This window comes from Procambarus clarkii, chromosome 1, assembly GCF_040958095.1.
Source record: "Procambarus clarkii isolate CNS0578487 chromosome 1, FALCON_Pclarkii_2.0, whole genome shotgun sequence".
Taxonomy (NCBI): Eukaryota; Metazoa; Arthropoda; class Malacostraca; order Decapoda; family Cambaridae; genus Procambarus; species Procambarus clarkii.
This window is the reverse complement of record NC_091150.1, coordinates 48292960-48317233: the sequence shown is the minus strand read 5'-3', so window position 1 is coordinate 48317233 and position 24274 is coordinate 48292960. Positions and strand designations below refer to the sequence as shown.

Genomic DNA, 24274 nt, shown 5'->3' with positions numbered 1-24274 from the left:
CTCAGTTACCTTGTCACGATGAAGTTGCCTGACAATACCTCTAATTTGTAGAAGAGTTTTCGGTATGAAGTATTCAATATGGTCTCTTTCAACGCCTTCAGCAGCCAGCACATCTGCTCGTTCATTCCCACTTATTCCAACATATGAGGAGATCCACAGAAACTTGACGACTCTTGGTTGGTTAGTACTCTTACGGCTCTCTTCATCTCGACTCTTGGTTGGTTAGTACTCTCACGGCTCTCTTCATCTCGACTCTTGGTTGGTTAGTACTCTCACGGCTCTCTTCATCTCAACAACTATTGCAAGATTTTCTGCCCGATTTTTCACTAAGGCTTTGTAGCGCTGCTTTTGAATCAGTGCAGATCACTGCACCATTAGTGTTCCGTTCAAGGAATCATAACGCCATAACAATGGCAGTTAGCTCCGCTTGTGTTGAAGAGGCATAGTTCTCAATACGTGTTTTTTCTTCATTTCTACGTTAAAAAGCATTAATCCTAATTATGGTGTATGCTGCACCAGCCCTGCCAGTGACAGGAATAGATGAACCATCAGTGTAAATTTGATCTAATTCATTCCGGACTTCTTTATAAATTTCCTCAAGATATCAGCTGTGCCTTATTTTTTGTGGTGTCGTGTTGGACTTTTTCGTTGTCATCTCGTTGATGATAATCCTACATGGGTCATCCTCCCTGGGAGGGGGTACACACTGACCAGGGTGAGGGAGGGGGGTACACACTGGCCAGGGTGAGGGAGGGGGGTACACACTGGCCAGGGTGAGGGAGGGGGGTACACACTGGCCAGGGTGAGGGAGGGGGGTACACACTGACCAGGGTGAGGGAGGGGGGTACACACTGGCCAGGGTGAGGGAGGGGGGTACACACTGGCCAGGGTGAGGGAGGGGGTACACACTGACCAGGGTGAGGGAGGGGGATACACACTGACCAGGGTGAGGGAGGGGGGTACACACTGGCCAGGGTGAGGGAGGGGGGTACACACTGGCCAGGGTGAGGGAGGGGGTACACACTGACCAGGGTGAGGGAGGGGGTACACACTGACCAGGGTGAGGGAGGGGGGTACACACTGACCAGGGTGAGGGAGGGGGGTACACACTGGCCAGGGTGAGGGAGGGGGGTACACACTGGCCAGGGTGAGGGAGGGGGGTACACACTGACCAGGGTGAGGGAGGGGGTACACACTGACCAGGGTGAGGGAGGGGGGCACACACTGACCAGGGTGAGGGAGGGGGGTACACACTGGCCAGGGTGAGGGATGGGGGGTACACACTGGCCAGGGTGAGGGAGGGGGTACACACTGACCAGGGTGAGGCTGGACACATGGTGAGGCTGGACACATGGTGAGGCTGCAGTGTCCAAGGAAAAGTTCACCTGTGATTTCTCGAGTATCAGAAATATGTGTGACCGCCGCCTCTCCCACGCCCGGCCTCCCACGCCCGGCCCCCCATGCCCGGCCTCCCACGCCTGACCTCCCACGCCTGGCCTCCCACGCCTGACCTCCCACGCCTGGCCTCCCACGCCCGGCCTCCCACGCCCGGCCTCCTACGCCCGGCCTCCCACGCCCGGCCTCCCACGCCCCGCCTCCCACGCCCGGCCTTCCACGCCCGGCCTCCCACGCCCGGCCTCCCACGCCCTACTCCTCCCCACATCAACACATCAACCCCATTCACTGCGCCTGGCCTGGGCGCCTTGACAAAAAAACTCATTTATGAAGTGGATGAATAATACAGGTGGGCGGCGAGGATGGCGCAGGCCGCGGCAACCAGCCAGGGACCTGGCAGCCATGAGCACGGTCCTGGGAACAATGCAGCTAGAGGAACGTGTCGGGCGTGTGGCGAAGGTTTCCGCCTTAGAGGCGGTGGAACCCAACGCAAACACAACGGCTGTGAGGGTTGTTGGACGGTAACTGTAGAGAGAGACAGAAGGCCCACTGGTCCCCCCGGCACCCCCACACATCGCAGCATACTTCATGTCATCAGATGACCTCCTGGGGGCACTCACAGCATCCACCACCAGAACTCTTCCCCACATTCCAAAAGCTGCGCGCCCATTTGCAGCAGGGAAATATCCAGATCTCCTTAGGAGAGTGAATAAACGGTCTGCAAATCTTAATGCTGCAGCCACCATTAAAGCATGGCATAATTTGCTCCTGTTTGGCAATATTTGCTTAGGCGTACCTGCAAGAGGAGGCAAGTCACTAGCCTCATCAGTCACTAGGGCAATAAATAATTTCCCCAGAGCTGACAACTTGATCCCCATCCCTCCTCAACGCAAAAACCGTCGTGGAAGACCCAAAAGTTCCAATGACAATTTTAAATTAGGAACACAAGTGACCAAAAAAATTTAAACGGGCAACACAGTAGGGACAATTAGGTTACTTACCAGCGAAGACACAATCGCACCTAGAAATACTGCTACCGCCGACTCACTGAGAGAGAAGCACCCTCCCAGGGTACCATAGGAACCCACTGCTCGGGACACAAATGTCCCAGACATGGGACCTCTATTCCTCCAAGAGTCAGAGGTATACAAAGCCATAATGTCATTTCCGCCAGGCTCAGCAGGGGGGTACACTGGAGGAAGACCTCAGCACCTCAAGGAGATGACAAACCTCCTTGAGGTGCCAGTTCTCAAATGACAGTTCTCGGTGACGTTGCCGAGACACTACTGTCAGATTTCACGAAGTTTGTCAACAACTGCCTCTGTGTTTTGATCCCGGACGTAATTGAATCCTTCTTTGGTTCATCACTTTGGGCCCCTAAGAAGAAGGCTGGTGGAGTCAGACCTATTGCGGTGGGTAACACTTCGGCGCCTCGTTGCCAGGGCAGCTGTCAGAAACATATGTACGGAAGCTGGAACGATGCTTCGACACCATCAGAGAAGTGCATGGTCCTAATGCTAGTGCAGCATCAGCTCATGCAGCACGAGACCATATTAATCACCTACCAGAAAACAGACCCACTTGCCCTTTTCCTTTTTTGCATGGCAGCTAAAGAGGTCACAAGCAGGTTGACAAGCAAACTCAACATCTGGTTCCTGGCACCCTGGCAGGGACACAGGAGTCCCTGCCAGGGGATCCACAGTTGGTGAAATCTAAGGGCGTTTAGGACAGTAGATAGATGGATAGATAGGTGGATGGATGGATAGATGAGAGAAACAGACCCGAGGAACAACGGGTACCACCATAGAAAATCAATACCTTAGGTGAGAACGCCTGTCAGTCTCTGTTTGTTCGAAGTTGGAGGCCACACGCTTGGGGTTAGTCTTATCTAGTTCTGTAGGGGGGACCTCTTCAGAGTTCTTCGTGAACCCTCATGAAGAACTCTCAAGACACCTAACAGACGCCGTGAAAGAAGCCAACGTCGTCTATGCCTTTACATGTCCACTTGGGGACTCTCAGCCCCAAAGAACTCAGTATATAGGCAAGACAACAACGTCTCTTTCTATGTGATTAACAATTCACAAACAACAGGGATCCATCAAGGAACATATAATCTCACACAACCAGACATTCACCAGAGAAATCTTAACAAACAACACAGAAATTATCGATAGATAAAGCGACAGCAGGCGGCTTGACGTCAGCGAGGCACTACACATTAAAAAATTCAACACCAGCAATCAACAGCCAATTAACACATAATTACATTCTACCCACTTCAAGACCCCGAATGAACACAGAAGCAAGAAGAGAAAATACACAATAATTCGTGTTCTGACTATGTAAAATTATCTTTACCCATTGATTACCCATTGGTTCGTGTTCTATCACCTCACCCAAAAGCATTTATGTCATATCACCTCACCCAAAAACAAAAATAAACATGAAATGGAGTATATAAAAATTTGTCTTTGAAAATGTGAGAAGTCTCTTGCGAAATGCTTCTTGTCGTCAGACTATAAATGAAAATGTGAAAATGAACTTTGGAGAGTTCATTTTTAAATTACCCTCGACAGTGAAGAAAAACCTTGGAAATATTGAGAAGATTCGTGTTAGAATAATTAATCTTACCCCTTTCGGTCATATTCAACATATCTATATAAATAGAAATGGAAATGGAAATGTTCATTTGTGCATAATTGCTAATCTCCGAAAGTTCTTCACCGATTGTTTTGAAATTTTCACACAATGTTCCATTCGCATCCGGCCAGATTTTTATATACATACTATATAGATGTCACATCTGTGACGGTAAAAAAAAAAATGCTTTTACTGAAAAACTGTGATTTTCATGTGTTTCATGTGACGGAAATCTTCGAAACCTCTTTACCGATTGCTTTGAAATTTTGACACAACGTTGCATTTGAATAGTCGCATCTTTTTATATATCTACTATATACATGCTTCACCTGTGACAAGAAAAAAATGTTTTTTTTTTTTAAACAGTCATCTGTTGGACATAGGAGCAACACACGCTGTAATCTCCGAAAGTTCTTCACCGATTGCTTTGAAATTTTGACACAACGTTGCATTCAAATAGGTGCGTCATTTTATATACTTACTGTATAGATGCCACCCCTGTGACAGGTAAAAACATGCGTTTTTGAAAAACAGCGCCATCTGTTGCACATAATAGCAACATGCTCGCTATACTAAATATGTCACGAATTCCATTTCAATGTTTCTGATTGCATTGATAAATTTTATTTTCATAGATTTCGATTTATTTAATTTTTTATTTAATTATTTTGTGTGACATTGTGTTGGAATTGAGCTGTGTTGTTTACCATACCGTTCATTCCGTAAGTATAAGTATAGATGCCACACCTGTGACAGGTAAAACTATGGTTTTCTTGAAAACAGCGCAGATAAATTCAATTTTCATAGATATCGATTTTTTTTATTTTTATTTAATTATTTTGTGTGACATTGTGTTGGAATTGAGCTGTGTTGTTTATCATACCGTTCATTTCGTGAGTATAATTTATTTTTCTATTTTCTTCAGTTATTCAATTCTTTTCTTCACCTAAAAACACATGACTTTTGCTGAACTGCTCTTCCAGTTGAACCCTCATGCAAGAGCATGGGTTCGAGTCACTTCTGGGGTGTGAGTTTTCAGTTCAGTTAGAATGCACAACTATATTCTACCCACTTCAAGACACCGAACCAATATAGTAGCATCAAGAGGAAGTATGGGTCAATAGGCCCATGCAAAAGCATTAGTAAGAGGGATAGAAGCCCTAAATCAGATAATAGTAAATACGGAATATGCTGTTATATTCAATGAGACATGCATAAAAGAAAACCTGCTGCCAGTATACACCAATATATACACACACACACACACACACACACACACACACACACACACACACACACACACACACACACACACACACACACACACACACACATACACACACACACACACACACACACACACACACACACACACACACACACACACACACATATATATATATATATATATATATATATATATATATATATATATATAAGCCCAAGCATCCGGTCTTCAACAACAAACATTCTTATAGGTAAGAGAATGTTTATCCGTCTGTCTGTTCAAATATGGAGGCCAGATGCTTGAGGCTAGCGTCACCCAAAATGGCAGATGTAACAGTCTGGGGTATGGGATGAACATAGGCTGGTCTGGGTCGCCATAATTCAACAGGGAATAGCGTGCCAGAAACCACATTCAGACCCCCACGACAGTTTTTGGTACTGCCCGTTAGCTACACAGCTAAATATTTTCAAAACAACCTTTTTAAAAGTAATTTTTTCTTCTAGTAATATACGCCATTATTTACGGATCTTTGTAAAATTAACAGACATTTCCTGCTTTCGATAATTTGCCCGTACTTGCATACAACAGACGAATCTTGAACAGCTTTAAAGGTATCTCAAGCAGTTGTCCTTCACTAGAGTGAGGGGGCAACTAAGTTTTTTATAATTATTTCACACCACTGAGCTCCTCTCTCTGCCCACCACCCACACATTACACAACTACATTATTTATAAAAGAGAGACAGACTAACAGATAGAGAGACAGAGAGAGAGAGAGACAGACAGAGAAATAAAGAAACAGGGATAAAGAGAGACAGACAAACACGGAAAGAGGCGGAAACAGACAGACAGAGACAAAGACAGAGAGACAGACTATAATATATAATAAGTTGAGTTTAACGGTGAGAATATCCTTGTGATGAGTGAGAGAGAAGAGACGTGTGTGTCAAAACTTGGTGTTGATGCGTGACTCCCAGTGGAGGCTTCACCCGCTGTCAACAAAGTTTGGCGCTCTATAACTATTAGTCTCACACTAGCCTCCAGTGTGAGACTTTTATAAGTGGAGGTGGAGCCTCCAGTGTGAGACTTTTATAAGTGGAGGTGGAGCCTCAAGTGTGAGACTTTTATAAGTGGAGGTGGAGCCTCAAGTGTGAGACTTTTATAAGTGGAGGTGGAGCCTCAAGTGTGAGACTTTTATAAGTGGAGGTCGATCCTCCAGTGTGAGACTAGGTGAAGGTGGAGCCTCCAGTGTAGGACTTGGTGAAGGTGGATCCTCCAGTGTGAGACTTGGTGAAGGTGGAGCCTCCAGTGTAGGACTTGGTAAAGGTGGAGCCTCCAGTGTAAAACTTGGTGAAGGTGGAGCCTCCAGTGTAGGACTTGGTGAAGGTGGAGCCTCCAGTGTGAGACTTGGTGAAGGTGGAGCCTCCAGTGTAGGACTTGGTAAAGGTGGAGCCTCCAGTGTAAAACTTGGTGAAGGTGGAGCCTCCAGTGTAGGACTTGGTGAAGGTGGAGCCTCCAGTGTAAAACTTGGTGAAGGTGGAGCCTCCAGTGAGAGACTTGGTGAAGGTGGAGCCTCCAGTGTGAGACTTTTATAAGTGGAGGTGGAGCCTCCAGTGTAAGACTTGGTGAAGGTGGAGCCTCCACTGTAAGACTTGGTGAAGGTGGAGCCTCCAGTGTAAAACTTGGTGAAGGTGGAGCCTCCAGTGTGAGACTTTTATAAGTGGAGGTGGAGCCTCCAGTGTAAGACTTGGTGAAGGTGGAGCCTCCACTGTAAGACTTGGTGAAGGTGGAGCCTCCAGTGTGAGACTTTTATAAGTGGAGGTGGAGCCTCCAGTGTAAGACTTGGTGAAGGTGGAGCCTCCACTGTAAGACTTGGTGAAGGTGGAGCCTCCAGTGTAAAACTTGGTGAAGGTGGAGCCTCCAGTGTGAGACTTTTATAAGTGGAGGTGGAGCCTCCAGTGTAAGACTTGGTGAAGGTGGAGCCTCCATTGTAAGACTTGGTGAAGGTGGAGCCTCCAGTGTAGGACTTGGTGAAGGTGGAGCCTCCAGTGTAAAACTTGGTGAAGGTGGAGCCTCCAGTGAGAGACTGTGGCCTGGTGCTGGTGTGTGGAGCCTCCAGTGAGAGACTGTGGCTTGGTGCTGGTGTGTGAAGCCTCCAGTGAGAGACTGAGGCCAGGTGCTGGTGAGAGGAGACTCCAGTGAGAGACTGTGGCCTGGTGCTGGTGTGTGGAGCCTCCAGTGAGAGACTGTGGCCTGGTGCTGGTGTGTGCAGCCTCCAGTGAGAGACTGTGGCCTGGTGCTGGTGTGTGGAGCCTCCAGTGAGAGACTGTGGCCTGGTGCTGGTGTGTGCAGCCTCCAGTGAGAGACTGTGGCCTGGTGCTGGTGTGTGGAGCCTCCAGTGAGAGACTGTGGCCTAGTGCTGGTGTGTGGGGCCTCCAGTGAGCCTGGTGCTGGTGTGTGGAGCCTCCAGTGAGAGACTGTGGCCTGGTGCTGGTGTGTGGAGCCTCCAGTGAGAGACTGTGGCCTGGTGCTGGTGTGTGGAGCCTCCAGTGAGAGACTGTGGCCTGGTGCTGGTGTGTGGAGCCTCCAGTGAGCCTGGTGCTGGTGTGTGGAGCCTGGCCACTAGTCAGCAACCCTTCAACCTCTTCAAACTTCTCTCTCAACTTTCTTTCATCAGTAAGGTTTCCTCCTCGTCCTCCTCCTCCTCGTCCTCCTCCTCCTCGTCCTCCTCCTCCTCCTCCTCGTCCTCCTACTTTTCCTTCCCCCTCCTCAATTTTGCACCATTCCTTCCTCCCCGTCCCATCCCAAATCCTTATCCTAATCCCTTCCCAGTGCTATATAGTAGTAATTGCTTGGCGCTTTCCCCTGATAATTCTCTTCCTCCTCCGCCTCAATCTTCGTCCTAATCCTCCTCCTCCTTCGCTCCTCCTCCTGCTCCGCCTCTTCCTCCTCCTTCGCTCCTCCTCCTGCTCCGCCTCTTCCTCCTCCTTCCCTCCTCCTCCTGCTCCTTCCCTCCTGTTCCTTCTCCTTCCTCTGCCCATGCCCCTGCCCCTGTCCCTGCCCCTCCCCCTGCCCCTGTCCCTGCCCCTGTCCCTGCTCCTACCCCTGCCCCTGGCCCTGCCACTGCCCCTGGCCCCTGCCCCTGCCCCTGCCCTGCCCCTGCCCCTGGCCCCTGCCCTGCCCCTGCCCCTGCCCCTGCGCCTGCCCTGTCCCTGCCCCTGCCCCTGCCCCTGCCCTGCCCCTGCCCCTGCCCCTGCCCTGCCCCTGCCCTGCCCCTGCCCCTGCCCTGCCCTGCCCCTGCCCCTGCCCCTGCCCTGCCCCCGGCCAGCCAGCGTGTACAGGCCAGCGCGTCACCGTGTTAGACATCACACACACCAGCCTATTACTCTTCCTGAAGATATCGAGGAACTTGGAGTAATAAATTAAAACTCTGTACGTCGAGGCGTCGCCAGGGGCTTTTCCTAGGGTGAGGGACTCAACGCCAGGGTGAGGGACTCAACGCCAGGGTGAGGGACTCAACACCAGGGTGAGGGACTCTCCGCCAGGGTGAGGGACTCAACGCCAGGGTGAGGGACTCAAGGCCAGGGTGAGGGACTCAACGCCAGGGTGAGGGACTCAACGCCAGGGTGAAGGACTCACTGCCAGGGTGAGGGACTCAACGCCAGGGTGAGGGACTCAACGCCAGGGTGAGGGACTCAACGCCAGGGTGAGGGACTCAACGCCAGGGTGAGGGACTCAACGCCAGGGTGAAGGACTCACTGCCAGGGTGAGGGACTCAACGCCAGGGTGAGGGACTCAACGCCAGGGTAAAGGACTCAACGCCAGGGTGAGGGACTCAACGCCAGGGTGAAGGACTCACTGCCAGGGTGAGGGACTCAATGCCAGGGTGAGGGACTCAACGCCAGGGTGAGGGACTCAACGCCAGGGTGAAGGACTCACTGCCAGGGTGAGGGACTCAACGCCAGGGTGAGGGACTCAACGCCAGGGTGAGGGACTCAACGCCAGGGTGAGGGACTCAACGCCAGGGTGAAGGACTCACTGCCAGGGTGAGGGACTCAACGCCAGGGTGAGGGACTCAACGCCAGGGTGAGGGACTCAACGCCAGGGTGAAGGACTCACTGCCAGGGTGAGGGACTCAACGCCAGGGTGAGGGACTCAACGCCAGGGTGAGGGACTCAATGCCAGGGTGAGAGAGTCAACGCCAGGGTGAGAGAGTCAACGCCAGGGTGAGAGACTCAACGCCAGGGTGAGAGAGTCAACGCCAGGGTGAGAGAGTCAACGCCAGGGTGAGAGACTCAACGCCAGGGTGAGAGAGTCAACGCCAGGGTGAGAGAGTCAACGCCAGGGTGAGAGACTCAACGCCAGGGTGAGAGAGTCAACGCCAGGGTGAGAGAGTCAATGCCAGGGTGAGAGTCAACGCCAGGGTGAGAGACTCAACGCCAGGGTGAGAAAGTCAACGCCAGGGTGAGGGACTCAACGCCAGGGTGAGGGGCTCAACGCCAGGGTGAGGGGCTCAACGCCAGGGTGAGGGGCTCACCGCCAGGGTGAGGGACTCACCGCCAGGGTGAGGGGCTCACGGCCAGGGTGAGGGACTCAACGCCAGGGTGAAAGAGTCAACGCCAGGGTGAGAGACTCAACGCCTGGTTTATCATTTCACTCAGTAATTTGTCTCGTACATCAGCCCCACTATTTATCTAACCAGTATTTACCCAGGTGTTTCCTGAGTCTAAACTAATCTAATTTTCACCCACTAGTATAACACCAATATTTTGTCTCATATTTTCTTTATAAACTCATAAGGACGAATTATTTTTATATATAAAAAAAAATCTGCAATGGATGGATAAATGATGCAGGGGGATGGAGAGAGAGAGAGAGAGAGAGAGAGAGAGAAAGAGAGAGAGAGAGAGAGAGAGAGAGAGAGAGAGAGAGAGAGAGAGAGAGAGAGAGAGAGAGAGAGAGACAGACAGACAGACAGACAGACAGACAGACAGACAGACAGACAGACAGACAGACAGACAGACAGACAGACAGACAGACAGACAGACGGACGGACGGACGGACGGACGGACAGACAGACAGACAGACAGACAGACAGACAGACAGACAGACAGACAGACAGACAGACAGACAGACAGACAGACAGACAGACAGACAGACAGACAGACAGACAGACAGACAGAGAAAGACAGAGATGGATATAGGTATAGTACTATAGAACTATGTAGACTGTAGAGTATAGAACATACTACTGTTCTATAGTCTATACTGTTTTATATTTATTCTATACAAATAGTACAATAGAACGACTACTGAAGGTATACTCACCCCAGTTGTCGTCGTCGACTGCCGTAGGTGTGGCCAAGAGCCCTTCGTGCACGCCTCGCCCCACCACCACCCTGGCGAGGGTGGAGAGGATCCCCGCCACCACACACAACCACCTCCACCTCTCCATCTCTCTCTCCACCACCCCACACACACCAACACCAACACCAGGGTGTAGAGAGAGACGGAGACTCAGTGACACTTTGTTTGTAGTGGCCGTAAAAAGATCGTTCGAGACTGAGGATTGTGTTCCTCAGCCTCGTATCCTCCTGGGTAGTTCAACAGCTGTCGTTGACTCCACAGTATTGTACTCCTGTCGTGGGCGTCCAGGGGTCGTGCTCAGGCAGCAGCAGCAGCGGTGGTGGTGGTCACGGTCGTTCTGTCCTGAAAGTTGTCGTGGTTAGTGCCGTAGTAATGGTCTGGTTCTACAGCAAGCATGGTATGGTTGTGGTACTCTAGTCTTCCAGATGGTTGTGTGATTTTGTAGAGCAAGGACGGTATTGTTGTGTTGTAAACCCACATGACTGTGGCTTGTTGTGTTGTAAACCCACATGACTGTGGCTTGTGGTGTTGTAGACCACAGTGACTGTGGCTTGTTGTGTTGTAGACCACAGTGACTGTGGCTTGTTGGGTGGTAGACCACAGTGACTGTGGCTTGTTGTGTTGTAGACCACAGTGACTGTGGCTTGTTGTGTTGTAGACCACAGTGACTGTGGCTTGTTGGGTGGTAGACCACAGTGACTGTGGCTTGTTGTGTTGTAGACCACAGTGACTGTGGCTTGTTGGGTGGTAGACCACAGTGACTGTGGCTTGTTGGGTGGTAGACCACAGTGACTGTGGCTTGTTGTGTTGTAGACCACAGTGACTGTGGCTTGTTGGGTGGTAGACCACAGTGACTGTGGCTTGTTGGGTGGTAGACCACAGTGACTGTGGCTTGTTGGGTGGTAGACCACAGTGACTGTGGCTTGTGGTGTTGTAGACCACAGTGACTGTGGCTTGTTGGGTGGTAGACCACAGTGACTGTGGCTTGTGGTGTTGTAGACCACAGTGACTGTGGCTTGTTGGGTGGTAGACCACAGTGACTGTGGCTTGTTGGGTGGTAGACCACAGTGACTGTGGCTTGTTGTGTTGTAGACCACAGTGACTGTGGCTTGTTGTGTTGTAGACCACAGTGACTGTGGCTTGTTGGGTGGTAGACCACAGTGACTGTGGCTTGTGGTGTTGTAGACCACAGTGACTGTGGCTTGTTGGGTGGTAGACCACAGTGACTGTGGCTTGTTGGGTGGTAGACTACAGTGACTGTGGCTTGTGGTGTTGTAGACCACAGTGACTGTGGCTTGTGGTGTTGTAGACCACAGTGACTGTGGCTTGTGGTGTTGTAGACCACAGTGACTGTGGCTTGTGGTGTTGTAGACCACAGTGACTGTGGCTTGTGGTGTTGTAGACCACAGTGACTGTGGCTTGTGGTGTTGTAGACCACAGTGACTGTGGCTTGTGGTGTTGTAGACCACAGTGACTGTGGCTTGTGGTGTTGTAGACCACAGTGACTGTGGCTTGTTGGGTGGTAGACCACAGTGACTGTGGCTTGTTGGGTGGTAGACTACAGTGACTGTGGCTTGTGGTGTTGTAGACCACAGTGACTGTGGCTTGTGGTGTTGTAGACCACAGTGACTGTGGCTTGTGGTGTTGTAGACCACAGTGACTGTGGCTTGTGGTGTTGTAGACCACAGTGACTGTGGCTTGTGGTGTTGTAGACAGAGAGACACAGAGACTACCACACTCCCCAGTATCACTTCCAAAACTGGACAAACCATTGCCACAACAACACACCCTGGGTCAGGGTAGAGAGGAGGGAGAACTACCAAAACCTTCCAGAAGTTACACACAACATGGACAATCATTCATATTTGCAAACATTCAAGGTTTAAAGCCAAAGTCAAGAAATAAAGTTAAGTTCATAAATGGCCTTCTATTAGAGTCAAACTCAATATTTGGGGCATTCACGGAAACTCATACAAAAGATTACATGGATGGTGAAATCTGGATTCCAAATTATAATCTATATAGATGTGATAGAAAAACTAGGTCAAATGGAGGAGTAGGTCTGTATATTAAAGAAGACCTGGTATGCACAGAACTATTAAATTCAACTAATGAGGTGGTAGAGGTACTTGGAATGAAGGTAGAGAAACTAAACCTAATTATTATTCTAATATATAAACCGCCAGATACAACGATTGAGGAATTCACAGAACAGATGCACAAAATAGAGAACATACTTGACAACCTAGCAAACCCAGCTCCGGATATTATCTTTCTTGGAGATTTCAATTTACCGAGTCTAAGATGGAGAACGGCAAACACAAATATCATAGCAGGGAATGACCCGGGAAATAACCAACCACAGGTTAGAGAACTTTTGAGATTCTGTGACAAATTCTCGCTCAATCAACAGATTACAGAACCAACTAGGAACGAAAACACACTAGACTTGTTATTCACAAACAATGATGAACTAATCAGGGATATCACAATCTCAGATACTTCATACTCAGACCATAAGCTCATTGAAGTGCGAACTAGCATAAATAACGGTAGTAGGTCTAAGAGACCCACCAAGCGAGAAGGAATATGCAATCAATTCAATTTCAACAATAAGAGGATTGACTGGGAAAAAATAAATGTAGACCTTGCAACCATTCAATGGGAGACGGTCTTAAGCGACAAAACTCCCACACAGGGAATAGCTCAACTGACAGCTGAAGCTTACAAGGTCTGCTTGAAGCACGTACCTGTGAGGAGGGGCAGAAAGAGGACCACTCTAGAAAGAGAACGGAGACGACTGTACAGGAGAAGGAAAAAAATAACGGAAATGCTTCGGCAGACACAACTATCACAAGCAAGGAAAACAAGCCTAAGCAGGGAGATTGAGGAAATAGAACAAACGTTGAAGCGATCATATGAGTCTGAGGAAATGGAATTGGAACAGAAAGCTATACAAGAGATAAGGAAAAATCCGAAATATTTTTTCACATACGCAAAATCAAAATCCAAAACCTCGACCAGTATTGGACCGTTAATTACAAATGAAGGTACGTACACAGAGGACAACAAAGAGATTAGTGAAATTCTAAGAAGCCAGTATGAGGCTATGTTTAGCACACCAATAAACAACATGAAAGTTGATGACCCAGACAGCTTCTTTATGAATGACATTCAAGCTGCAGATAATATAACGGATATTACCACAAACTCGGAAGACTCTGAAAGAGAAATTGATAATATGCCTATGCACTCAGCTCCTGGGCCTGACTCATGGAATTCAATATTCATAAAGAAATGTAAAGTACCAGTAGCGAGAGCACTCAGCGTAATATGGAGAAAGAGCCTGGATACAGGGGAGATACCAGCAGCACTTAAATCTGCAGATATAGCTCCGTTGCACAAGGGGGGGAGTAAAGCCTTGGCAAAAAATTATAGGCCAGTTGCACTAACATCACACATAATAAAAGTGTTTGAAAGAGTGATTAGGAATCAAATTTCTTGTTTTATGGAAAACAATGAATTGCACAATCCAGGACAACATGGATTTAGAGCGGGAAGATCCTGTCTGTCACAGTTACTCAACCACTATGACAAAATCACAGAAGCCCTAGAAGAAAAGCAAAATGCAGATGTTGTATACACAGACTTTGCAAAGGCGTTCGACAAATGTGACCATGGGGTGATAGCTCACAAAATGAGGTCAATGGGAATAACTGGAAAAGTAGGACGCTGGATACTCAATTTCCTGTCGAACAGAACACAAAGAGTAACAGTCAATCAGATAAAATCGAGTCCAAGCGATGTTAAAAGCTCTGTACCTCAAGGTACAGTCCTTGCACCGCTACTGTTCCTTATTCTCATATCTGATATAGACAAAAATACACGCCACAGCTTCGTGTCGTCCTTTGCAGATGACACAAAAATCAGCATGAAAATTACCTCTGCTGAAGACATTGAAAAACTACAAGCAGATGTCAACAAAGTTTTTGATTGGGCAGCAGAAAATAACATGATGTTTAACAGTGATAAATTTCAGGTACTCAGGTACGGCAAAAATGAGGATCTGAAACATAATACAGGGTACAAAACACAATCGAATCTTCCCATAGTAGGAAAACAGCATGTCAAGGATTTGGGAATAATGATGTCCGACGATCTAACGTTTAGGGAGCATAACCAAGCAAATATCGCGTCAGCCAGAAAAATGATCGGATGGATTACGAGAACTTTCAAATCCAGGGATCCCATCACAATGGTTGTACTCTTCAAGTCACTTGTGCTGTCCCGTCTCGAGTACTGCTCAGTACTCACTTCCCCCTTTAGAGCAGGAGAGATTGCTGAAATAGAGGGAATACAGAGAACATATACGGCACGCATAGACGAGATAAAACACCTAAATTATTGGGATCGTCTCAAAGCTCTCCAAATGTACTCTCTAGAAAGGAGACGAGAGAGATACCAAATAATATACACCTGGAAAATACTGGAGGGTCAGGTCCCAAATCTACACAGTAAAATAACAACGTACTGGAGTGAACGATATGGAAGAAAATGCAAGATTGAACCTGTGAAGAGCAGAGGTGCCATAGGCACAATCAGAGAGCACTGTATAAACATCAGGGGTCCGCGGTTGTTCAACGTCCTCCCAGCGAGCATAAGGAATATTGCCGGAACAACCGTGGACATCTTCAAGAGAAAACTGGACGGTTTTCTAAGAGAAGTTCCGGATCAGCCGGGCTGTGGTGGGTACGTGGCCCTGCGGGCCGCTCCAAGCAACAGCCTGGTGGACCAAACTCTCACAAGTCGAGCCTGGCCTCGGGCCGGGCTTGGGGAGTAGAAGAACTCCCAGAACCCCATCAACCAGGTATCAACCAGGTGTAGACCACAGTGACTGTGGCTTGTGGTGTTGTAGACCACAATGACTGTGGCTTGTGGTGTTGTAGACCACAGTGACTGTTACTTGCTGTGTTGTAAGTTGTTTCGTTGTGTTACTTGTTGGATGAGAAAGGTAACAGGGAGTGCAGCTCTGACATACATACAGTTACAACTCAAGAAAACTAATGGATTATAGAATGCAGATCACAACAATTAATGACACCATAATTCTATATACAAAGTTTGCCTGGTGTTCCCCAGGAGGCCCCGCTGTGTGGCCAAGATGTGGGCAAGAAGTGGCCAAGCATGTGGCCAAGCATGTGGCCAAGCATGTGGCCAAGCATGTCCTCTCTGGACACCAACACTAAGGCGCGCCCTCACCAAACACTGAGCCAGTTGTGACTATTTTAGGGTTTTCTGAGTTGCTTTACAAGCAGCAGCGCCACCCTATTCACCTACCTTGAATTAAGTACTGAGTACGTACTCAGTTACTTAATTGAAGGTAACAGAAAACTTGCTTAGTACCCAATTAAGTGCTTAGTACTCAATTAAGTTCTAGTTCTTGGTATTACTAAGTACAAAGTACTACTACTTAGTACTACTAAGTACTAAGTACTACTTAGTAGTACTTCTCAGCCAATTAAGTACTAGTTAAGTACGAGTTCTATGATGACCTCAGCCTAACTCTCAGAGACATACCTCAACAAGAGCCAGTTTGGATTTGGGAAGATGAATGAGAGTGGGCAGTGCCTCCTGGAGGTCTGCTATCGTCATGATCTCTGCATCACCAATTCCTTCTTCGACACCAAGCCCCCAGCACAAGGTTTCCTGGAGACACCCCAGGTCTAAGCATTGGTACCAACTCGACCTGGTGCTTACGGGGCGTAGCAATTTGAGAAGCGTCAAACTGACCCGCAGCTTCCAGAGCGCAGATTGTGACACCGACCACTCTCTTGTTGTTAGCAGAGTAAAGTTCCAGCCCCGGAAAATCTACAGAGCAAAAAAGGTGGCAAGACCACGCATTAACGTAAACAAGACCCGTGACCTTTACAAGGTGAAGGAATTCACTGCGGCGCTGGTAAATGCCCTCTCTGTACCACCCTGCGATAGCGCAAGTGAGAGGTGGTCACAACTCAGGGGCACTATTTTCAACACTGCCATGTCCACATTCGATAAGAGGCAGAAGAAGTCAGCAGATTGGTTCGAGGCCAGTGAAAAGGAACTGTTACCCCTCGTAGAGTAAAAGAGAGGAGCTCTCGCATCCGTCAAGAACCTTCCCTCAAAAAAGAACCTACAGGCCCTCCGTACTGCCCGCAGTAGAGTTCAACAAACTGCGAGGCGCTGTGTTAATGATTACTGGCTCCGACTCTGTTCCAGCATCCAGACCGCGGCCACTGTCAGCAACATAAGAGGCATGTACGAAGGGATCAAACAGGCAACAGGCCCTACACAAAACAGGACGGCTCCTCTGAAGTCAGCCACTGGAGAGATCTTTAAAGACCGTGATCAACATATGAATCGCTGGGTGTAACATTACTCTGAACTCTACTCCAGAGAGAACTTGGTCAGCGTAGAAGCTCTGGATGCCATCGAGTGCCTGCCCATCATGGAAGAACTTGACCTTGAACTGACTATAGAAGAAGATGAAAAAAGCACTGGATTCACTTTCCTCAGGGAAGGCCCCAGGAGACGACGGGATTCTGCCTGAAGTTCTCAAGTGCGCTCGTGGACCACTTAAAACTGAGCTTCATGAACTTCTGTGCCAGTGCTGGAGGAAGGGCTCGGTGCCACAAGACATGAGAGATGCGAACATCATCACTCTCTACAAAAATAAAGGTGACAGAAGCGATGTCAACAACTATCGCGGCATCTCCCGCCTCAGCGTCGTCGGCAAACTCTTCGCCAGGGTAATCTTAGTCAGGCTTCAGATTCTTGCTGAAAGATTGTACCCTGAGTCACAGTGTGGTTTCGGAGCAGAAAGGTCGACCAATTATGTGGTGTTCTCCCTGAGACAGTTTCAAGAAAAGTGCAGGGAGCAGAGAAAATCCCTGTACATCGCCTTCATTGACTTTACAGAGGCCTTCGACCTCGTGAGCATGGACGGACTCTTCAAAATCTTGGCCAAAATTGGCTGCCCACCCACCCTACTCAGCATGATACAATCGGTCCACAAGGACATGAAGGGAACAGTCGTGTAGGACGGTTCAACTTCTGAACCATTCAAAATCAACAGTGGTGTTAAACAAGGGTGAGTTCTAGCTCGAACCCTGTTCGTCGTCTTCTTTGCGATCCTTGTCAAGCATGCCTTTGGAACAACCACAGAAGGTATCTATCTCCGTCCAAGATCTGATGGAAAGCGTTATAATGTATCCAGACTCCGAGCATTGCCGAAAGTACAGATGTGAATCCTCAGTGAGTTTCTCCTCGCCGACGATGCGCCGATCACCACACACACAGCAGAAGGCCTGCAGCAGCTACTCAACCGCTTTGCCGCTGCCTGTTCCTCATTCGGCCTGACAATCTGCCTGAAGAAGACACAGGTGATGGGACAAGACGTCATGAGCTACCCTGTATAAACATCGCAGACTATATGCTGGAGGCAGTTCACGAGTTTGTGTGCCTGGGTTCTACAATCTCAGACACCCTTTCCCTGGACACTGAGCTTAACTGGCGTATCGGGAAGGCGCAACAACACTGGCCAGGTTCACAAAGCGCGTTTGGAAAAATGCCAAACTGACAGTGAACACCAAGGCACAAGTCTATATGGCATGTGTGGTGAGTACACTTCTCTACGGCTCGGAATCCTGGACCATGCGCTCTCGCCAGGAGAGACGGCTCAATACCTTTCACATGCTGAACCTGAGACGCTTCCTTGACATCACGTGGAAAGACCACGTCACCAACAACACTGTACTCGAGAGAACAGGAGTCCCTTCAATGTTCACTCTCCTGAAGCAGAGACGCATGCGATGGCTGGGATATGCCACACACATGGAAGATGGCCGCATACCGAAGGACCTCTTGTATGGAGAACTGGCATCAGGAAAGAGACCCACCGGAAGACCTCAGCTGCATTTCAAAGATGCCTGCAAACGCGACCTCAAGCAGATCAAGTTCAAGTTCAAGTATGTTTATTGAGACAAGAAAAAAATACATCTCAAGGGGATAGAGTAGCTAAGGCTATTTCTAACCCCCTTCTCAAGCAGATGAACATTGACATCCATACTTGGGAGGCAGGAGCTGCGGACAAATCTGCCTGGAGATGTAAAGTGCAAAAGGGACTCCAGCAATTCGAGGATGAACTGAAGAGGCAGGTGGAAGATAGTAGACTTCAGAGGAGGTCTCGACCACTGTCAGACGCACCCGCTTCGGCGTTTATCTGCGCTCGCTGCGGTCGGGACTGTCATTCTCGGGTTGGCCTTCACAGCCACAGCAGGCGCTGCATCCAACTAGACTACAACAACTAGATACCTGTAAAAGGTGGATAACCTTTGACCTGTGAAAGGTGGGTGACCGTTGACCTGATAAAAATGGGTGACCTTTGACCTTTGGAAGGTGGGTGCCCTTTGACCTGTAGAAGGTAGGTGTCCTTTGACCTGTAAAAGGTGAGTGACCTTTGACCTGTTGAAGGTGGGTGACCTTTGACCTATGGAAGGTGGGAGACCTTTGACTGATGGAAGGTGGGTGACCTTTGACCTGTGGAAGGTGGGTGACTTTTGACCTGTGGAAGGTGAAAACCTCTGACCTGTGGAAGGTGAAAACCTCTGACCTGTGGAAGGTGAAAACCTCTGACCTGTGGAAGGTGGGTGACCTTTGACCTATTAAATAATAAGTCGCCGCTATACCACCCACGCCACCAGGACCATATATGTTATTACCTCAGATATTGTGGACTGTAGTTTATATGACAAGTATAATGGTGAGGATTACTGCTAGATAGTGTGGTGGTGGTGGTGGGGGCACCGCCACCTGTCCCCAGCACCACCACCTGCCCCCAGCACTACCACCTGCCCCCAGCACCACCACCTGCCCCCAGCACCACCACCTGCCCCCAGCACCACCACCTGCCCCCAGCACCACCACCTGCCCCCAGCACCACCACCTGCCCCCAGCACCACCACCTGCCCCCAGCACTACCACCTGCCCCCAGCACTACCACCTGCCCCCAGCACTACCACCTGCACCCAGCACTACCACCTACCCCCAGCACCACCACCTACCCCCAGCACCACCACCTACCCCCAGCACTACCACCAGCCCCCAGCACCATCACCTACCCCCAGCACTACCACCTGTCCCCAGCACCACCACCTGTCCCCAGCACCACCACCTGTCCCCAGCACCACCACCTGTCCCCAGCACCACCACCTGCCGCCAGCACTACCACCTACCACCAGCACCACCACCTGCCCCCAGCACCACCACCTGCCCCCAGCACCACCACCTACCCCCAGCACTACCACCTGCCCCCAGCACCACCACCTACCCCCAGCACTACCACCAGCCCCCAGCACCATCACCTACCCCCAGCACTACCACCTGTCCCCAGCACCACCACCTGTCCCCAGCACCACCACCTGCCCCCAGCACTACCACCAGCCCCCAGCACTACCACCAGCCCCCAGCACCACCACCTGTCCCCAGCACCACCACCTGTCCCCAGCACCACCACCTGTCCCCAGCACCACCACCTGCCCCCAGCACTACCACCAGCCCCCAGCACCATCACCTGTCCCCAGCACCACCACCTACATCCAGCACTACCACCTGCCCCCAGCACCACCACCTGCCCCCAGCACTACCACCTGCCCCCAGCACCACCACCTGCCCCCAGGACCACCACCTACCCCCAGTACCACCACCTGCCCCCAGCACCACCACCTGCCCCCAGCACCACCACCTACCCCCAGCACTACCACCAGCCCCCAGCACCATCACCTACCCCCAGCACTACCACCTGCCCCCAGCACCACCACCTGCCCCCAGCACCACCACCTACCCCCAGCACCACCACCTGTCCCCAGCACCACCACCTACCCCCAGTACCACCACCTGCCCCCAGCACCACCACCTGCCCCCAGCACCACCACCAGCCCCCAGCACTACCACCAGCCCCCAGCACCATCACCTACCCCCAGCACTACCACCTATCCCCAGAACTTGCACCAGCCCCCAGCACCATCACCTAACCCCAGCACCACCACCTGCCCCCAGCACCACCACCTGCCCCTAGCACCACCACCTACCCCCAGTACCACCACCTGCCCCCAGCACCACCACCTGCCCCCAGCACCACCACCTGCCCCCAGCACCACCACCTACCCCCAGCACCACCACCTGCCCCCAGCACCACCACCTGCCCCCAGCACCACCACCTGCCCCCAGCACCACCACCTACCCCCAGTACCACCACCTGCCCCCAGCACCACCACCTGCCCCCAGCACCACCACCTGCCCCCAGCACCACCACCTACCCCCAGCACCACCACCTGCCCCCAGCACCACCACCTACCCCCAGCACTACCATCTACCCCCAGTACCACCACCTGCCCCCAGCACCACCACCTGCCCCCAGCACCACCTCCTACCCCCAGCACTACCACCAGCCCCCAGCACCATCACCTACCCCCAGCACTACCACCTATCCCCAGAACTGGCACCAGCCCCCAGCACCATCACCTACCCCCAGCACCACCACCTGCCCCCAGCACCACCACCTGCCCCCAGCACCACCACCTACCCCCAGCACTACCACCAGCCCCCAGCACCATCACCTACCCCCTGCACTACCACCTGTCCCCAAAACTGGCACCAGCCCCCAGCACCATCACCTACCCCCAGCACCACCACCTGCCCCCAGCACCACCACCTGCCCCCAGCACCACCACCTGCCCCCAGCACCACCACCTGCCCCCAGCACCACCACCTGCCCCCAGCACCACCACCTGCCCCCAGCACCACCACCTGCCCCCAGCACCACCACCTGCCCCCAGCACCACCACCTGCCCACAGCACCACCACCTGCTTGATACCTGCTTGATGGGGTTCTGGGAGTTTTTCTACTCCTCAAGCCCGGCCGTGGCCAGGCTTGACCTATGAGAGTTTGGTCCACCAGGCTGTTGCCTGGAGCAGCCCGCAGGCCCACATACCCATCACAATCCGGTTGGTTCGGCACTTTTTTTAGAAAACAGTCTAGTTTTCTCATGAAGATGTCCACGGTTGTTCCGGCAATATTTCTTATAGTCGCTGGTAGGACGTTGAACAATCGCGGACTTCTGATGTTTATACAGTGTTCCCTGATTGTGCCTATGGCACCCCTGCTCTTCACTGGTTTTATTCTGCATTTTCTTCCATGTCGTTCACTCCAGTACGTTGTTATTTTACTGTGTAGATTTGGGACCTAGCCTTCCAGTATTTTCCATGTGTATATTATTTGGTATCTCTCTCGTCTTCTTTCTAGCGAGTACATTTGGAGAGCTTTGAGACGATCCAAATAATTAGGTGTTTTATCGCGTCTATGCGTGCCGTATATGTTCTCTGTATTCCCTCTATTTCAGCAATCTCTCCTGCTCTGAAGGGGGAAGTGAGTACTGAGAAGTACTCAAGACCGGACAACACAAGTGACTTCAAGAGTACAACCATTGTGATAGGATCCCTGGATTTGAAGGTTCTCGTAATCCATCCTATCATTTTTCTGGCTGACGCAATATTTGCTTGGTTATGCTCCCTAAACGTTAGGTCGTCGGACATCATTATTCCCAGATCCTTGACATGTTGTTTTTCTATTATGGGCAGATTCGATTGTGTTTTGTGCCTCTGTGTTATATTTCAGATCCTCATTTTTGCCGTACCTGAGTACCTGGAATTTATATCTGTTAAACATCATGTTATTTTCAGCTGTCCAATCGAAAATTTTGTTAATATCTGCTTGTAGTTTTTCAATGTCTTCAGCAGAGGTAATTTTAATGCTGATTTTTGTGTCATCTGCAAAGGATGACACGAAGCTGTGACTTGTATTTTTGTCTATATCTGATATGAGAATAAGGAACAGCAGTGGTGCAAGGACTGTATCTTGAGGTACAGAACTTTTAAATGCGCTTGAACTCGATTTTATTTGATTGACTGTTACTCTTTGTGTTCTGTTCGACAGGAAATTGAGTATCCAGCGTCCTACTACCAGTTATTCCCATTGACCTCATTTTGTGTGCTATCACTCCATAGTCACATTTGTCGAATGCCTTTGCAAAGTCTGTGTATACAACATCTGCATTGTGTTTTTCTTCTAATGCTCTAGTGATTTTGTCGTAATGGTCAAGTCGCTGTGAGAGGCATGATCTTCCCGCTCTCAATCCATGTTGGCCTGGATTGTGGAGGTTATTGGTTCCATGAATCTAGTGACCTGACTCCTGATCACTCTCTCAAATACTTTTATTATGTGGAACGTTACGGCAACTGGTCTATAATTCTTTGCCAATGTTTTGCTCCCTCCCTTGTGTAGAGGGGCTATGTCTGCTGCTTTAAGCACATCTGGTATTTCCCCTGTGTCCAAGCTCTTCCTAAACATTATACTGAGTGCCTGTGCTACTGGCACTTTGCATTTCTTTATAAATATTGAATTCCAGGAATCTGGACCCGGGGCTGAGTGCATCTTCTTGAGGTTATCTTGAGATGATTTCGGGGCTTTAGTGTCCCCGCGGCCCGGTCCTCGACCAGGTCTCCACCCCCAGGAAGCAGCCCGTGACAGCTGACTAACTCCCAGGTACCTATTTACTGCTAGGTAACAGGGGCATTCAGGGTGAAAGAAACTTTGCCCATTTGTTTCTGCCTCGTGCGGGAATCGAACCCGCGCCACAGAATTACGAGTCCTGCGCGCTATCCACCAGGCTACGAGACCCCAGGACAATATGCATGGGCATATTGTCAATTTCTCTTTCAAAATTTGTCACGCACGTGTTGATATCAGTTATATTTACAAGGGTTTGGATATCACGCATAAAGAAGTTGTCCGGATCTTCCACTTTCATGCTGTGTATCAGGGTGCTAAACATGTCCTCATACTGCTTTTTTAGGATTTCGCTAATTTCTTTGTCATCCTCAGTGTATGAACCTTCACTAATACGTATACGTCCAATACTGGCAGTGGTTTTTGCTTATGATTTAGCATATGTGAAAAAATATTTTGGGTTTTTCTTTATTTCTTGAATTGCTTTCTGTTCTAGTTGCCTTTCTTCAGTTTGGAATGAATGCTTCAGTCTCTGTTCGATGTCTTCAGTCACCCTGTTTAAATTATTCCGTCTTTGTATGGAAAGTCGTGTCTGCTTAAGCATTTCCGTTAATTCCTTCCTTCTTTTGTGATGTCGTACATTGGACCTCTTTCTGGCTTTCCTTAAAGGAACATGTTTCAGACAGACTTCATATGCTTCAGAAGTCAGTTTTTCTATTACTTGTGTAGAATTTGTATTACTTAGAACATTTTCTCATTGAATGTTTGTAATTTCTCTGTATATTTTCTCCCAGTCTATCCTTTTATTATTAAAATTTAATTTATTGAATAACCCTTCTCGCTTGTTGTTTCTCATGGGCCAACTACCTATATTAATGTTAGTTTGCACTTCAATGAGCTTGTGGTCCGAGTACGTAATGTCTGAGACAGTAATGTCTCTGATTAGCTCCTCATTGTTCGTGAATATCAGGTCCAGCGTGTTTTCATTCCAAGTTGGTTCTGTAATCTGCTGACTGAGCGAGAATTTGTCACAGAATCTCAGTA

The 24274-nt window shown here is 49.7% G+C and overlaps 1 protein-coding gene and 1 long non-coding RNA gene across 2 annotated transcripts in view; one reads left to right on the top strand and one right to left on the bottom strand.

The window, feature by feature from the left end:
* Positions 1–1757: 1757 nt before the first annotated feature.
* Positions 1758–6857, top strand: LOC138363265 (uncharacterized). The gene is made up of 2 exons (XM_069322277.1): positions 1758–1916; positions 6429–6857. Exons 1-2 carry the CDS (start codon positions 1758–1760, stop codon positions 6855–6857), a joined length of 588 nt encoding a protein of 195 aa, XP_069178378.1.
* A 3739-nt stretch (positions 6858–10596) lies between these two features.
* LOC138358441 (uncharacterized) overlaps positions 10597–24274 on the bottom strand; it is a 95066-nt gene continuing 81388 nt past the window's right edge. The window contains exon 3 of the long non-coding RNA XR_011225379.1: positions 10597–10971. This is a non-coding gene — a long non-coding RNA (uncharacterized lncRNA). The remainder of the gene's footprint in view (positions 10972–24274) is intronic.

What these genes read in the sequence shown, in the direction of transcription:
- LOC138363265 (XM_069322277.1), top strand. Translation starts at nt 1,758, where the DNA reads ATGGCGCAGGCCGCGGCAACCAGCCAGGGACCTGGCAGCCATGAGCAC. An exon ending in GCTGTGAGGGTTGTTGGACG is followed by an intron (nt 1,917 to 6,428) that starts GTAACTGTAGAG and finishes GACTTTTATAAG; the next exon opens with TGGAGGTGGAGCCTCAAGTG.